The sequence below is a fragment of the Lemur catta genome, chromosome 2, assembly GCF_020740605.2.
Source record: "Lemur catta isolate mLemCat1 chromosome 2, mLemCat1.pri, whole genome shotgun sequence".
NCBI lineage: Eukaryota > Metazoa > Chordata > Mammalia > Primates > Lemuridae > Lemur > Lemur catta.
Genome location: NC_059129.1, coordinates 10,644,193 through 10,659,263, shown reverse-complemented (window position 1 = coordinate 10,659,263; position 15,071 = coordinate 10,644,193). Strand labels below are relative to the sequence as shown.

General features: G+C 48.9%; 1 protein-coding gene across 5 annotated transcripts in view; it reads left to right on the top strand.

Annotated features, from left to right (window-relative positions):
* MYH11 (myosin heavy chain 11) overlaps nt 1-15,071 on the top strand; it is a 100,846-nt gene that overhangs the window by 18,093 nt on the left and 67,682 nt on the right. For all 5 annotated transcript variants that reach the window (XM_045542667.1, XM_045542668.1, XM_045542672.1 and 2 more), the window contains exon 3: nt 5,045-5,201. In XM_045542667.1, the coding sequence (XP_045398623.1) occupies nt 5,045-5,201 (157 nt within the window). The remainder of the gene's footprint in view (nt 1-5,044; nt 5,202-15,071) is intronic.

The window sequence follows — 15,071 nt, the reverse complement described above, 5'->3', positions numbered from 1 at the left end:
TAGAGATGGAGCCGCCACACAGCCTTTCGCTATAGGGGTAAACTGTAATTAGTGAGCCCATTGCCTGTTGGTGGGCGTTTAGGTTGTTTCTAGTCTTTTTGCTGTTATGATAAAATCAAGGCTATAGCAAAAGCATATTCTTAGTAGACCGTGTCTGTCTCTAGGTTAGATTTCAGAAAGCCGTGATACTGCTGTCCAGCCTCATAAAGAAGGTCTCATTATTCACCATTTTACAAAGGAGGAAGAGGAGGCTCTGAGGTAGGGCCACGTGCACAAGTCAGGCAGGCAATGAGGCGAGATGACCTGAGACTCCGCCCAGGCCTATGTGTCTTACGGCCTGTATTCCTTCCACCTTTCCTCCCTCTTCCTTGCTTCTGCCAGAGGCCTGGGAGCAGCCCCTGCTCAGACTCTGGGGCTGACCATATAAAGTGTCAGGGAACAACTGGAGTCGCTTCCTAATACGGTCACAAGAGGGAAATCCCAGGCTTGCAGCTGGGACCTGCTGGTGGCACCGGGCCCGTGAGATGCCAGCTGGGACACAGGAGGCCGGGATGATGAAACCTCTGAACTTAACCGGCTGGAGGGGGCTCAGGGGGACCAGGAGGTGGAAACACAGCCAACTCTGGTTGGGCTCGGTCGGGGCGAGGGTGAACCGCAGTTAACAATGGCAGCGGAGCAGCCACGATGCCTCATGTGAGGCGTGCTGCTGCCTGCCCAGGCCTTCCTCGGGATCGTGGTACCCTGGCTTGCTTGGGAAGTCTTTGCTGCACTGAACAGAGATTCAGATCTGCATGGAAGCATGGATTAAGTGCTTGCTGTGTGCATGGCACCAGGAGAGGTGTTAAGCGAACAGGAGGAAAGTAATATTCCTCCTTTAGAAAGGAGTGATGGAGTGGAGAGGGCTTGTGTGCTCCTTCCTTCTTCCTTTTATTCGTGTCATTCAGCAAGTATTGTCTACCCTGCGGCCAGCACTGTGCAGGGTGCTGGAGACACAGTAGCATGCAGCTCACGGTCCAGGAGGCTGAGCTCTGAAAAAGGAGATAGAAGTGGCTCTGGGAAGATCAGGGAAAAGTGTTCCAGGTAGAGGGAACAGCCTATGTGAAGGCTCCAAGGTGGCAAGGTTTTTGTCGTCATGGGACGGAGGGAGCACAGTAATTGTCACTAACATTGATTACAGCACCTACTACCTACCAGGCAACCTCTGAAGAAGTTGTTCATATGCCTCCCTGTTTTGCAGATGAGGATAAGTGAGGCTCAGAGAGGTTAAGGGACTTGCCCAGGGTCACACAGCCAGGAAGTGGCCAAGTGAGGGTTCAAATCCAAGTCCCTCATACTCTATTCTGTACCCTTAACCACTGCCCCTTACTGCCTCCAGGTCAAGGGCTTGGGTGGGGATGGTTTGGGCTGTGAATGAGACCCAAATTCAGCAGGAGTGTGGCGGTGGGCATGGCCCAGAGGAGCTGGAGGTGGAGTTGAGTTCTGAAGGGGAAGCGGGGCCCACTGACTGTTGTTCAGATGGTCGCTGATTGGGTACTTACTCTTCGGAGGCCTGTGCTGGGGACAGGGACACAGGCGAACAGGACACAGCCCTGCCCTGGCTCAGCAAGGTCTACTGAGCACCTGCTGTGTGCAGTATAAGGCCCCAGGTCACAGAGGTGAAGCCAGGCTGCTTTTGTTCTAGGGAGGCTTTACCATTAATTTATCCTCCAGGCATTCATTTAGCAAGCATTTAGTTGGGACCTACTGTATGCCCACAGGAGAGAAAGAAGGGGCTCCCCACCCTCAGGGCACTTGTGCAGCTGGTGTTCACAGGGTGGGGGGGAGGAGATGGGGGAGGGGCATCCAGGCGGCGCCCAGCCCCATCAGCCTGGGTACAGGTCCCAACCCCACTTACCTTTGCCCTTGCTTTGCTCCCCTTCAGGTCCAGGTATACCCAACTGCTTGCAATTTACCCTCGTGCGCCCCCTGACCTGCCTTCCTGCCTCTCTGCCTCTGTCCCTTTCTACTCTGAGCTGGTCAATACCTTCTTGTCCTTTAAAACAGAGAGCACCTCTCCCCAGAAGTTTCCCTGACCACCCCAACATGGATTAAAGCCTTGGGCCTTCTCTTCCTTGTTCCCCTAATCCCCTGTTCTTACGATTCTTTTTTTAAACATACTTGTCTCCCCTTCTGATCTGTAAGTTCTTTAAGAGCAGTGGCTATCACTGATTTCTTATCTCCGGCCCCTGGCACAGCCTGGTATGTAGTAGGTGCTCAGTAAATGGTGGATGGATGTTTAGACAGGCCTTATGTTGACCCTATTCATGCCCTTTTTAGGGGAAGGGAGAACCTGCGTGATTATTCTTCCTCCCCCATCAACCTTGACCGGCACCTGGGCCATCACACACCATTGTCCCTTAGCAGACTAAGCCCTGGAAGGACATTCCCACTCTCTAATCAGTTCCTACCCTTGACTGAAAGCCCCTCGAGGGCTTTTTCTTTTGCATGTTCTGTAGTCCCAGCGTCTTGCACGGTGTCTAGAAAATGCATATGGAATGAATGAATGAACAAACAAGTGATCCGTTGTTTCTGCTTCTGTAGGGTGGGGCCTGAGTTGGCTGGTGTAAGGGACCATGTTCATACCCGGGAGGGGGCCAGGCTGAGCTTGGTGCTGCCAGGGTCTTGCTCGGCGACTTTGATCAGGTTGCTTAACCTCTCTGTTGTTTGGTTTTCCCTAAAAGTAACCTGAGGTGGAATCTCTGCTCCTCCTCCCTTGGTCACTTCGGGGGGAGAAGACACACTTTGTGGCCATCAGAGCCTTGGGAAGTGTTGACGTTTATTGCTTGGGGAAAGAAGCTCCTATGGGACCGGTTGGGCTCTCTCCTGAACCGTGACCTCAACCACGGGGAAATCTCCCCTGCAGTGAGGAACAGTGATGGTGACAGGCACAGCACGGTGGGACCAGTCCTGAGCCTTCACTCCCTTTCCCTGTTCGGAGTGTTTTCATTGTTCCTGACAGCCCGAGATAAGTGACTGAGGCAAAGGGCCCAATGAATGGAGGCGTATTAAGCCAAATTTTGAGGACACATCCTGGAAACACACAAACCACAGGCAAATCCACGGTGGTTTTTCTGAAGGGGAATTTGGGAGCCTCAGTATTTAGAAGCGAAGCCTCACAGGAAAAAGCGGGGAGGGCGAGGTAGGTTGAGATAAATGGTTGCAGTCCTGTGAGGCTCTGTGCATTTTACATGAGATAAGGTGAGCGTTAGAAGAGAACAGGGAGTGGAGGAAGCATCAGTGGCATAGATGCCCCTGCTGAGTGGAAAAATGTTTGATTTTGTCTCTGTTCTGTACCTGGGAAGATAAGCAGTCAACATTCCTTAGTGTGGAATCAAGCAGACTTTAGTTTTACCAGCTGGACTTAGCCTGCAGACCCCGAGTTCCAATTTGCATGTCCTTGTAGATGCCTGAGGCCTTTCACCTTCCCACAGGGACCTGGGGACCTGGCTAAGGCACGATGTTAGTAACAGCTATTCGTTTGGAAGGGGTGTTTCATGACTCAGCCTCCAGCCTGATCTTCCCTTTTGCATAAGGAGTTGAGGGCGGTGGTCCTGAGATTTCTATTTTCTTTTACATTCCTATTCACCTGGTAGGGTAGGACTGCTGTTTTTATTTTTTTTTTTAATTTTTTAAAGACAGGGTCTCACTCTGTTGCCCAGGCTGGAGTGTAGCCTCAAACTCCCAGGCTCAAGCGATCCTCCCACCTCAGCCACCCAAGTAGCTGGGACTATAGGTGTGCACCACCACACTTGGCTGATCTTTTAATTTTTAATTTTTTTTTTTTTTTGAGCTGGGGTCTCACAATGTTGTTTAGACTGGTCTCGAACTCCTGGCCTCAAGTGATCCTCCCACCTTGGCCTCCCTATGTGTTGAGATTATAGGCATGAGCCACTGCACCTGCCTAGGACCACTATTGTTGTTTTTAAATTGTAGTAAAATATATGTAACATAAAATTCACCATTTTAAAGATTTTAAAGCTTTGGTCCCCAACCCCCGGGCCACAGACTGGCACCAGGCCATGGCATGTTAGGAACCAGGCTGCGGAGCTCCTGGTTTCCCCTAACCCCCAATCCATGGAAAAATTGCCTTCCATGAAACCAGTCTCTGGTGGCAAAAAGGCTGGGGACCGCTGTTTTAAAGGGTACAATTCAGTGCATTTAATGCATGCACAGTGTTGTGCCATGATCCCCACCGTCTAGTTCCAGAACACTTTCACAACTCCAGAAGGAAGCTCCCCACCCGCTAGCAGTCGCTCCCCAGCACCCCCTCTCCAGCCCCTGGGAACCACCAGCCTGTTTCCGTCTCTGTGCATTTGCCTGTTCCGGATGCTTCATGTAAATGAGGTCACACGACACGTGGCCTTTAGCGCCCGGCTGCGTCCACTCAGCGTCACGTTCCTAAGGCTCCTCCGCGTGGGAGCACGTGTCAGGGCCTCCCTGCTTTGCAAGGACAGCCGCGTTTGTCTCCGTTTTACAGACGAGGAAAGACTTTGTTAATGGTCAGCAGGGGTAAGCAGTCGTCATTTCTAGTTCCCAATTTCCCTCCAGGTGTGTGACTTGGTGACAACCTCACCTAGCCTCAGTTTCCCCTCCTGTCAGATGGGCAGCGGGGAAATCACAGCATCACGGTTACAGGGTAGCTGTGAACATTCGACACAAAGATGTTTGCGTCGTGCTTCGTTTGGTGCCTGACACGTAGTAGGTGCTCATGCCGGAGGCTGGCATTTACGCCCGTGAGGCCCAAGGAGGTGAGTGGCAGCTGGTAGGAGCAGAGCTGAGATTTGAACCCAGAACTGTTTAAAACCACACATACAGCATAGGTGGCCTCGAAATGCAATCTCGTGCCTTGCTCCTCTTCCCCTGTGCCCGGCACATCGGCGATGCCAAGGGCTTCCCACTGGGACCCTGGGCTGCGGTTTGCTCATGTCTAAAATGAGGGTATCGAGCACATCTGTCTGATCTCCCTGGAGAAGGTCTGGAAGTCACCACGGTTCTCTGTCCCCAGACGTACTCCGGCCTCTTCTGCGTGGTCGTCAACCCCTACAAGCACCTGCCCATCTACTCGGAGAAGATCGTCGACATGTACAAGGGCAAGAAGAGGCACGAGATGCCACCTCACATCTACGCCATCGCCGACACGGCGTACCGGAGCATGCTGCAAGGTGAGCGGGCCCCGGGTGGGCGCACGAGCCCGGCGGGGGACGCACGGGGCCGCCCCCGGGAGCCCCTCCTGTCCTGCCTGCCTGCAGTGCTTGCCAGGAATGTGGAGTTTGGCAGGCACCGCTAGGGGACGGGAGTGCTGTGACTGAAAAAGGGAAAAGCCAGCCGGACATCTGTGCGTGCAGCCTGGCAGCGCCAGGGGAGCGGATAGCTTGGGCAAATACGGGCATGGGCTCCGGAGCGCCCGGTCCTGCCAGGCCAGCTGTCTGGAAAGGAAGGGAAGAGGGTGGGTCACAGCCACCCCGGGTGGGCACCCACCTGTCCCTCACTCCCCATGGGATGGTGGGTGGACAGATGTCTATTCTTCTCCAGCCTCAGTTTCCTCATCTGTCAAATGGGGTGATAGTCTCCAGCCTGTAGCTTGGTGTAATAACTGCTAATGCTGGCTTTGCCGAACTGAGGACTTTTGCATATTACCTTCATGTTTGTGTGTTATTATCGTTACTGTTATTAATAAAGTTTGCCCTGAGGTATAGCAGTAGCTGCATACAGCAGAGTGTGCTGATTTACAGCGCTTGGCTTAAAATGAACTTTTATGTGTATCTACAGTGGTATAATCACCACCCAGACCAAGATGTGAAATATTTCTGGAAAGTTCCCTTGTTCTTCTTCCCAGTCTATACCTCCTCTAGACCCTCCCTCCACACACAGAGACGTCCCAGGGGGAATTGCTGCGCTGACTTCTGCCGCCCTCATTAGTTTGGCCTATTCTTGAACTTCTACAAATGATGTCCTTGTATGACTTCCCTAATATTTTTCTTATACGCTTCCCCCATCCCCAAACCACTGCAGACTAAGCAAAAACCAGCAATGTGCTCTGTTAGTTAAGAGCATGGGTTCTAGAACAGAGCTGCCTGTGTTCGGATCCCAGCTCTGCCACTCAGGAGCTGCGTGACCTTGGGCAAGCTTAACCTCTCTGTGCTTCTGTTTCCTCATTTGTAAAAGGGGATTATGATAACCATGACCTACCTCATTGGGCTGATGTGAGGATTAAATGTACTATTACGTCTGAAGTGCTTAGAACAGTGCCTGGTAGTTGGTAAAAAATCATTAGGTGTAAGCTATTATTATCTTCATTGTGCATGAAACCAGAAGTTAGATACACCCATTTTATATTTTTCTAAAGCGCATTTAAAAGAACGTGTAATTATTAAAATAAAAATTGTTCATCTGGATGGCACCTAAAGTCACCTCTCTTACCACACGTTAGGATATTCACTGGGCTTCGTACAGTGCCTACTGTGGCACAAGCTTGCAAAGTAGGAGTTTGTGACTGGGGGGCTTTGTCTCGGGTTCTCCTTGGAGCACTTTGGGTCCCCCGGAGCAACCACCCTCGAGTCAAACACAGGCACCAGGCAGTTGATACGGACAAAGCATCTGGTGGCCGGGAGAAGGCTAGGGGTAAGTAGAAACTAACACCCCCTCTAAAGGGGAAGCTGACACGTGGGAACACAGGAATCTGAGTTAAGAATTGAGAGGAACCAAATTCTGGAAGTTCCTGAGGGCAGGAATTCAGGAGTGCCCAGGAGATACCACCCAAGGTAAGAGAGCTCAGACAGAAATACCCCGAGTTACTGACTGAGTTAGCCAGACACCACAGGTATGACCTGCACTGGATCACTCTAGGCACGGGACTGCCGTTACCGGCAAAGACCAGGAGATGGGCTTTGGTTTTTGTGTGCACACACATCCTTTGTGGTCTCCCTTGATGGAAGAGTATTTCAAAAATGGTTCATGCACCTCTTTGGGAAAGTAAACATCACAAAGTTACAGTGTTCATATCATTTGAGGTGCTTTTGGTTGCAAGTAACAGAATAGCCAACTAAAGTGGCTTAAACAGTAGGAGTTTGTTACCTCATACAACAGCAAGTCTAGAGGTTGATGATTTCGGGATTGGGTACTCCAGCAGCTCAAAAGCAGATTTCTTTGGGGTTTTCTTGGCATCTTCGTCATGGTTACAAAATGGCAGCCATAGCTCCAGGCATCACATCCTCATATGATAATATCCAAAAGCATGAAGGAAGAGGAGAGTTAGGTTCTTTTCCTCTGTCTTTCTTTATCAGTGAGGAACTTGGTCACATGTCAACCCCTAAACCAATCACTGGCAAAGGGGACTGAGATGTTTACAATTGGTTTGGACCATTCCTGGTTCTTTTCTGGAGCTGAGGGAGGTCCCACTAAGCAGATTTTATCTGAATACCAGAATGAAATAAAATTCTGTTAGCAAAGGAGACAGAGAGAGTGACAGATGGGTAAACATTGCTTTAGTGCTCTGAAAATATATATTTGTAACTTAAAAAACTTTTAGTATTATATATTCATTCTAGAAAATTTTAAACATCTATTTAAGCAAAGAAGTTACCAGCACCTATAATTCTATCACCCAGAGCTCGTCACCATTAACATTTTGCTATGCAATCTTTCATATGCTAACTGAGCTGAACGGCATGAAATAAGAAATGAAGGAGGTTTTGATTATCTGAAGATAATTGGTTCCAGAAAAAAGATCACTTAAAAGAGGGACCAAAGCTTCTCTGTGTGTAATTGGCGGGGGGGGGGGGGGGGGGGTTAACTGGGCTTGAAAAATGACATTGCAGATTATGAGAGCAGGTTTATTTTATTTTACATATAATAGGAATTTGGTTAAAATTGTAACTAGATGGTAATTTGTAGGTTGAATATAAAATGAATTAAGGGTCTTTTTTTTTTTTTTTGCCTTAACTTTTTTTTTTTTTTGGGGCAAAATCATGTGAGAGCATAATACAACATTCTTCACGTCATACTTGCCTTCTGCGACCGGAGCTAAAAAGGATCATTCTTGCAGACTTACTTGAGAAATCACTAGTTTTCCTAAGAGCTTCTTTTCCTTCTTTGGTGTTTAGCACAGTCTCTCAATGCCCCTGTGGTCTTACGGTTTGAGGTGATTCTCTGATACTCGGTTGCAAATTGACCTCTTTTTTCATGGCCTTCCAAGGCCATCGACTTTGTGAAACGCTGTGCTTTATTTCACAGAGCTGCCACTTTGTTCTGTGCTCATATCCTGACGGTGGATGTCGACACCCAGTGATTGGCAAGGCGAGGCCATCGGCTTGTAGGTGACACTGATGCAGAACAGAGGGGTCTGATTGCCCATGTAGTCGATTCATTTTGTGTCATGATGACTTTTGCTTCCCTGGACAACCTTCTAACTACAGGGCAATGTTGCAGTCCATGACAAGGACTCCCCCGTGTTAGTATATTTCATTCTTCCTGGGCTCTATATTTTAACACAAAATCATGCAGTCAGCTCTCGAATATTGCCTAGAAATGTTCAGTTGACACTGACGTGTTCTAAGCTCCAATAGAAAATGGCAACCGTGAACACACATCCATGAAACATAAGGTATTTGTTTAGTTTAAATGTCACTCAACAGCTGGGACATACACATTCTTGTTGGCATGACCCTGTGCTTTCTGGCAAATCATTGAAGGTGGACTCCAAAAAAATCTCAGAAATCATGCTTGGGAAGAATTCTGTTCATGCACTTAATTTTAAGGGGGAATTTATTTTTTTGTGTAGGCTCAGTGTGTGACTCCATGGATGAACATTGCTGTCCCGTGCTGGGACCCATGCTGAGCTTAGCCTCTGGGTGGAGAGGCAAAGCCAGCAGGCGTGGCTTCCTTCATGGTACAAGATGGGGTGTGACAACATGGCATTGAGGAGAGACAGAGAATACAGGTGCACTGAATGTAGAATGAAGCATCTCAATTGTGTTACATGCCTGCTAAGTTCCTGACAACCTGCAAACTCCATAAGACCCATCCACTCCATCCCTATCTGCATGCTCATCATTCTATCTCTAGCACATTCCTGGTGCCTGCTAATTGTGTTACATGCCTGCTAAGTTCCTGACAACCTGCAAACTCCATAAGACCCATCCACTCCATCCCTATCTGCATGCTCATCATTCTATCTCTAGCACATTCCTGGTGCCTGGCATGTAGTAGCTGCTCAGTTAATATTTGTTGAATGAATAAATGAAGAACTATTAGAGTTGTTTAAGGAAAAGAACCTACAAAAGTCAGGATGGGTGGGTTGTCTGGGAGGAGTGGGGCTTTAAGCCTTGAAAGCAAGAGAAAAGGGACAAGGGTGGCATTCCAGCTGAGACTAACAAAAGCATGAGTGTGGAGGTGAGGATGGGGGTAGCCACTAACAGCTCCAGGGACTGACTAGCACAATGTGGGGGGGAAGGTCACAGCTAGAGGCTCAGCTCTCTGCCTCAGAGAGTTGGGAACATGGGAGGGACTTTGTAAGAGGTAGTTCAAGACACTGCACCCTCCCAAAAGGAAGCCAAGCCCCTTGGGGGGAGGAGGAGAGAGAAGTAAACGCTTAAAAGATGTATCTGTGTATGTGTACATTATGTTACTTTATGTTTTAAATTTCCTCATGCTTTGTTGTTTCTGGAAAGATGATACATTCAAATTCAAAAGGTGAATTTCTCTGTCTCAAAAAAAAAAAAAAAGGTGAATTTCTCCCTTCAACAGTAGTTTACCTGCCCAATGACAGCCATGGTTTCTAGCGTATTAGGTATTCTTCCGGAACTATTTTCTGCACTCGTAAGCAGATTCATAACTGTTTTCTCCCTAGTGTTTTCCGTACACATGGTAGCATGTCCTATACACTGTTACACATTTGGCTAGAGAGTGTTATATGTCAGTGTTTATAGGGATTCCCTGTTCGCTTTAAAAATGTTTTAAAAAATTTGATTATATTGCTGATATCTTGAATTTTTTTTTCAATTTTAGGTACTACCTGTTGACTTTTTCACTGAGACAGATGAAGATTTAGCTCATTGGTCCCCTTGATCTGTCCCTACTGCCTCCTTTCCACATATAAACCTCGTCTCAAAGTCCCAGTATAGTTTTATCTTCATTTTGGTGATGTCAACATTGAGTTTACATTATTATGACTGTGTAAGTGCTATCTAGAGCTGACAGCATTATGATTATGTAGGTGTTATTGAAAGCTGAGCTCTGAACTGTCCTCTGATTACTTTTCCTGTGTGACTCGTCGTTTCTCCTGGAACTAGCAGTCACCTTTGTTTCAACCCCAACCCAGTTTTCTATGTACTTAGTCACTAATCCTGCCCCAAATTCTCCTTCTCCAATGTGTTGATTTCCTCTTAATATGTTCAGACACGTATTGGGGGTCGTACTGACATCCTGTCCTTGAAGGTGATCCCTGCTGGAGCCTTCTGACCTGCCCTGACCTTGGCTGTGACTGGCAGCTGTCATCTGCGGTCTTCCTGCTCATCCTTGGAACTCCCGTCCATGCTCTCATCCCTTGTGTCCTAGTTTTCATGTCTTCCTTTTTCTCGGTTTACTCTCCTATTTAAATGAAGCACCTTCTCCAGTAGCTTCTGAAAAAAGGATGTGTGTGATCTTGATGTAGTGAGCTCTTGCATGTCTGAAAGACTGGATACTTCTCTAATACTTCAAGGAGGGTTTAGCTGGGCGTGCCTGGAATGTTTTTAAGGCATTGCTTTGCTGACTTGTGGCTTCAGTTTCATTTTCGAGAAGATAAAACCCAGTCTGATTCTTGCTCCTTTGTATGCCACGAGTTGTTGTCTTTTCTCCTCCTCTGGAAGCTTTATCCCCTGTTCGTGATAACGGAACTTTCCAGGGGTCTGTTTCCCTTTTTGTCCATATGCTTGTGTCCTTAAATTCTGGGAAATCTTTGACGTTTTCTTTCTCTCTGTGTTCTCTGTCCTATTTTTCTAACAGTCTTCTTGTTTCCACTATGGAACTCCTGGACTGGGCCTGTAATTTTCATCTCTGTATCTTTTCCATCTCCTTAATTTTTTCCCCTATTTTCTGGTCACTTACCTCAACTTTATTTTCTAATCCTTCCATAGAGTTTTTAATGTCTGGTATCTTTTTTCCCCCCAGTTTTCAAGAACTCTATTTTGTTTTCTAAATGTTTCTTTCTTATAAAATTCTATTTCTATGGATGTGATATCCTGATTCTTAGAAGAAACTTCACACATAATCTCGATTTCCTCTAAGATGCATATTTTCCTATTTGTTTATTTTAACTTCTGTCATACTAGTGGCTTTCTTCAGATGTCCAGAGAGTCTTGCTTGTCATTCGTCTGGAATGCTTTCGTGCACGGGGTACCAAAGAGCGGCCAAGAGCTTGGTGCTTGCAGGAGGGGCCGCTGATGGTGACAGTGACCTTGGCTTTAGTCTAGAGGAGCTGGACTGCTCCACTGGGGCACTTCCGATGTCTTCAAGTCTTCTTTCCTTGGATTGATCTGATTTTTCAAAGAAGCCTTATCCGATCTTCTGCCTGGAGGTGAAAAATCTGTCTAGCATCATTTTGAGGGTCTAGCGGAAAAGAGGCTGAAGATTTCAAACTTCAGGATGATATTTGCACATTACCTTCCTTCTTTCAGCCTGGCCCCTGCTGTCCCCCAGGACTGCGACCCTCTGTTCAGCCCCCGCTAGAGAATAAACCCACGACCTCCTGTGGGGTGTGGGAGGGCAGGCGCGTGGCTTCAGGGAGTGTAGAAGGTAGCTGGGGTGTCTGGCAGCTTCGCAAATGGACTTTGACCCAATCCTTATGTTTCTCCCTCCTCCTTGAGCCCCCTCTTCCAGAGGCTTCTGATGCTTCCAATTTCTAACGTTTGGGGTAGAAATGGGGCATTCTCTGGTAAAATTAGGTTGTTTCTCAGCTTTCTCTGCTGCTGACTTAGACTTTTTTCTTGGTACTGTCATCGCTTGGCCTGTCTTCTGGTGACGGTGCTGTTCTCTCCTCTGTCGTTCTTTTCAAACTGGTTCATATAGTTTTGAAAAAGCCTTTTACTATTATTTTAGTAAGGTTTGGGGACGGAAGAGCGCTCATACATGTGCTCAACCCACCGTCCTCTCACGGGAATACTCTCATGCCTTCTTTTCCAAAGAAATGATGATGATGATTGTAGATTTTTATCATACAGGAATAGTCTCAATGAATCCTACCAGAAACCTCTGAGGTGGGCAGGACCAGATTAGGACATTTAAAATTATGCCCCCAAACTATTGTTCACCCAAAATAAAGATAATATTAAATGATAAAGGAAGCAAGGGCTGGCAGAGTTTTGATTTTTCCCATCATGTTCCCCTTGGTGGTTTTTATGCAATGGAGAATGTAGAATCCTTCCCTCGTGTGTGTGCCCGTGCAGGTGTGCAGCCCTGAGCACGTGCTTACATGGCTTGCTGGGGAACTCAGCACTAGGGTGGGTGCTCTTAATATTATTAGCTCCCTTTATAGCTGGGGAAACTGAGGCCTGGAGAATTGGAGAACTTGCTGAAGGTCCGATAAGTGTCAGAGCTGGGTGTGAACTTGGGGTATCTGACGACGAAGCCTAAGCCTCGCCGGGCACTGAGTGCCGCCCGGCTTGCCCCTGCTCCCGCGGGTCTGTCTGCTCACATCTCGGGGTGTTGACGGTTCGGAGCTTGGGAGGCTGGAGTTGGATTCGGTAAATGAACGTGATGAATGTGAGGAAAGCACCACTAATGCCTCCCAGACAAGAGCCACTTGGGATCTTCCCTGTCCCCTCTCTGGGTCCCCGGGGTGGGGGAGGGCCACGGAAGGCAGATAAGGTTTCACTGTGACGTGCTGAGAGGGGCCCTCAGACAAGAGTGTGTGCACTTGCCCCCGGCAAGATAGTGTTTTATCTTCACCTTGTTAGCACCAAATGGCCACACTCAGGGGACTGAAAAAGAAACACCAGCCAGCCTTCACCAGCTGGGGCTCTTAGCTTGAGCCCTCTCCAAGCTTAAAACAGGCCTGGGGTGAGGCCATCCAAGCCGTGTTCTCGACTTCACAAGTGACACGCTCAGTGGCATCCTCTGTCTGTGGTCGGCCCACCCCACACCCCCGAGGCTGCCCCCTCGTAACGTCTGTCTTCCCTCCATGGTGGTGCGGTGGACAGTGTAGGACTGCTGTCCCCAGATAACAGAAGAGGAAACCGAGGCCCCCAAAGAGTAATTGACTAGCTTAGGCCTTATGTCTCAGCCCGTTCAGGCCGCTGTAACAGAATCCCACAGACTGGGTGGCTCGTGCACAACAGAAACCTGTTGCTCCCGGTTCTAGAGGCTGGGAAGTCCACGATCAAGGTGCCAGCAGGTTCGGTGTCTGGTGAGGACCCACCTCCTGGTTCATAGATGGTGTTTTCTCTCTGTGTCCTCACACAGGGGAGGGGACTAGCTACTCTCCGGGGTCTCTTTCCTAAGGGCACTAATCCCACTTTTGAGGATGGAGCCCCTGTGGCCTAATCACCTCCTAATACCAACACCTTGCTCGTGAGGATTTCAACATACGAATTTGGAGGAGACACAAACATTCTGACCGTAGCACCTTATAATTAGAAAGGGGTTGAACTTGGCCTAATGCACTCTCCTCCCAATTCAGAATCACTGCTGTCTGGAATCACTTTATTGGATCACTATTTTAGATGAGGATGATGATGATGATAAAGATGATAACTGCAATTATTGAGCTCTTAAGTATACTGTGGACAATTTTAAGGTCTTTCTGAATCCAGTCTCATTAAATCATTTTCATGCCCTTGAAAGGTCTGGATTTTTATCTACTTCCCTGGTGAGGAAACAGGCTCCAAGGGGCAAAGGCGGCTTGCCCAAGAGGTGGGGCCAGGAAGCGAATTCCAAGCTGTTTTGCTGCAGAGACAGGGTCCCTACAGACATCTCTGGGAAGGGGAGCAGTCACTTGCTTCTCTGCCTGTTGGAGATTTTGCGGTGGCTCTCAGCTCTGTCTGGCCTGGTTGGGGACAAGGGGTGATGGTGGCTCTGGCTGGCTGGCCCAGTTCATGGAGGCGCTGGGTGTAGCTGGTTGGCACTCTGATTTATCGTGAAAAGCTCAAGCTCTTTGGTGCCCATGGTGCCTTGCAGGGAAGGGAGCGAGCAAAGGAGAACTAATTTTTTTTAAATGAACTACAAATATTGAGTTGAAAAAGCAATGTATTTAAGGGAGCGAACTTGGGGAACTCTACTTGACGCTTGGCAACATGTTCCTTGTTGAGACACGCATGTGCCAGTCTCCTCCCTCTGTGTCCTCCCTCCTGGGGGTTGGGGGCATCTGGCCCCCCATGTCCTTGTTCATCCAACAGTATTGATTGAGGAGGACCTACTGTGTGCCGGATGCTGCCCTGGGTGTTAATCAGATCATCCCACAAGTAGCCGTGCTGGAGAGGGGAGGTCCGGGGAGCCGGGAGGGCTACCTCTGGGGACCTGTCCTGGGCTGGGAGGGCCGGGGAGGCCTCCTTGGGAGGTGACATGTGGGCTCAACTGGGGAACTTGGTATGGGGTCTCTAAGGGGGCTGGAGCAGAGAGAAGGAGGGAGAACGTGGAAGGTAGGAGCTGAGGCCCAAGAAGGAAAGTGCTGGACTTCCTGCACCCCACGCCCCTCCCCCAGCCAGTTTTGCTTTGAAAATGCCCGTGGAGGCCCAGCACGTACCCTCAGAGCACCCCTTCCTACCCAAGTCTGCTGGGGGGAAGGGTGGGGAGAGGAAGGCTGGAAAAGGAGAAAGGTCCTGACCTGCAGAGTTAGGGGTGTAGGACTCTGGAGCCGGGTTCAAATCCCGGCGGTTCCTTGCCATTGCTCTGTGCCTCAGTTTCCTCATTTGTCCCATGAGGATGAGGACTGTGCCTATATCTAGTCGTTGTGAGGACTCCTTTGGGCAGTGCACGGGGACACAGTGCCCGGTGGGGACACGTCCGACAGGCGTCAGTGGCCATCTGCCGGGGGGCCCGCTGCCCAGGACAGTGGGCAC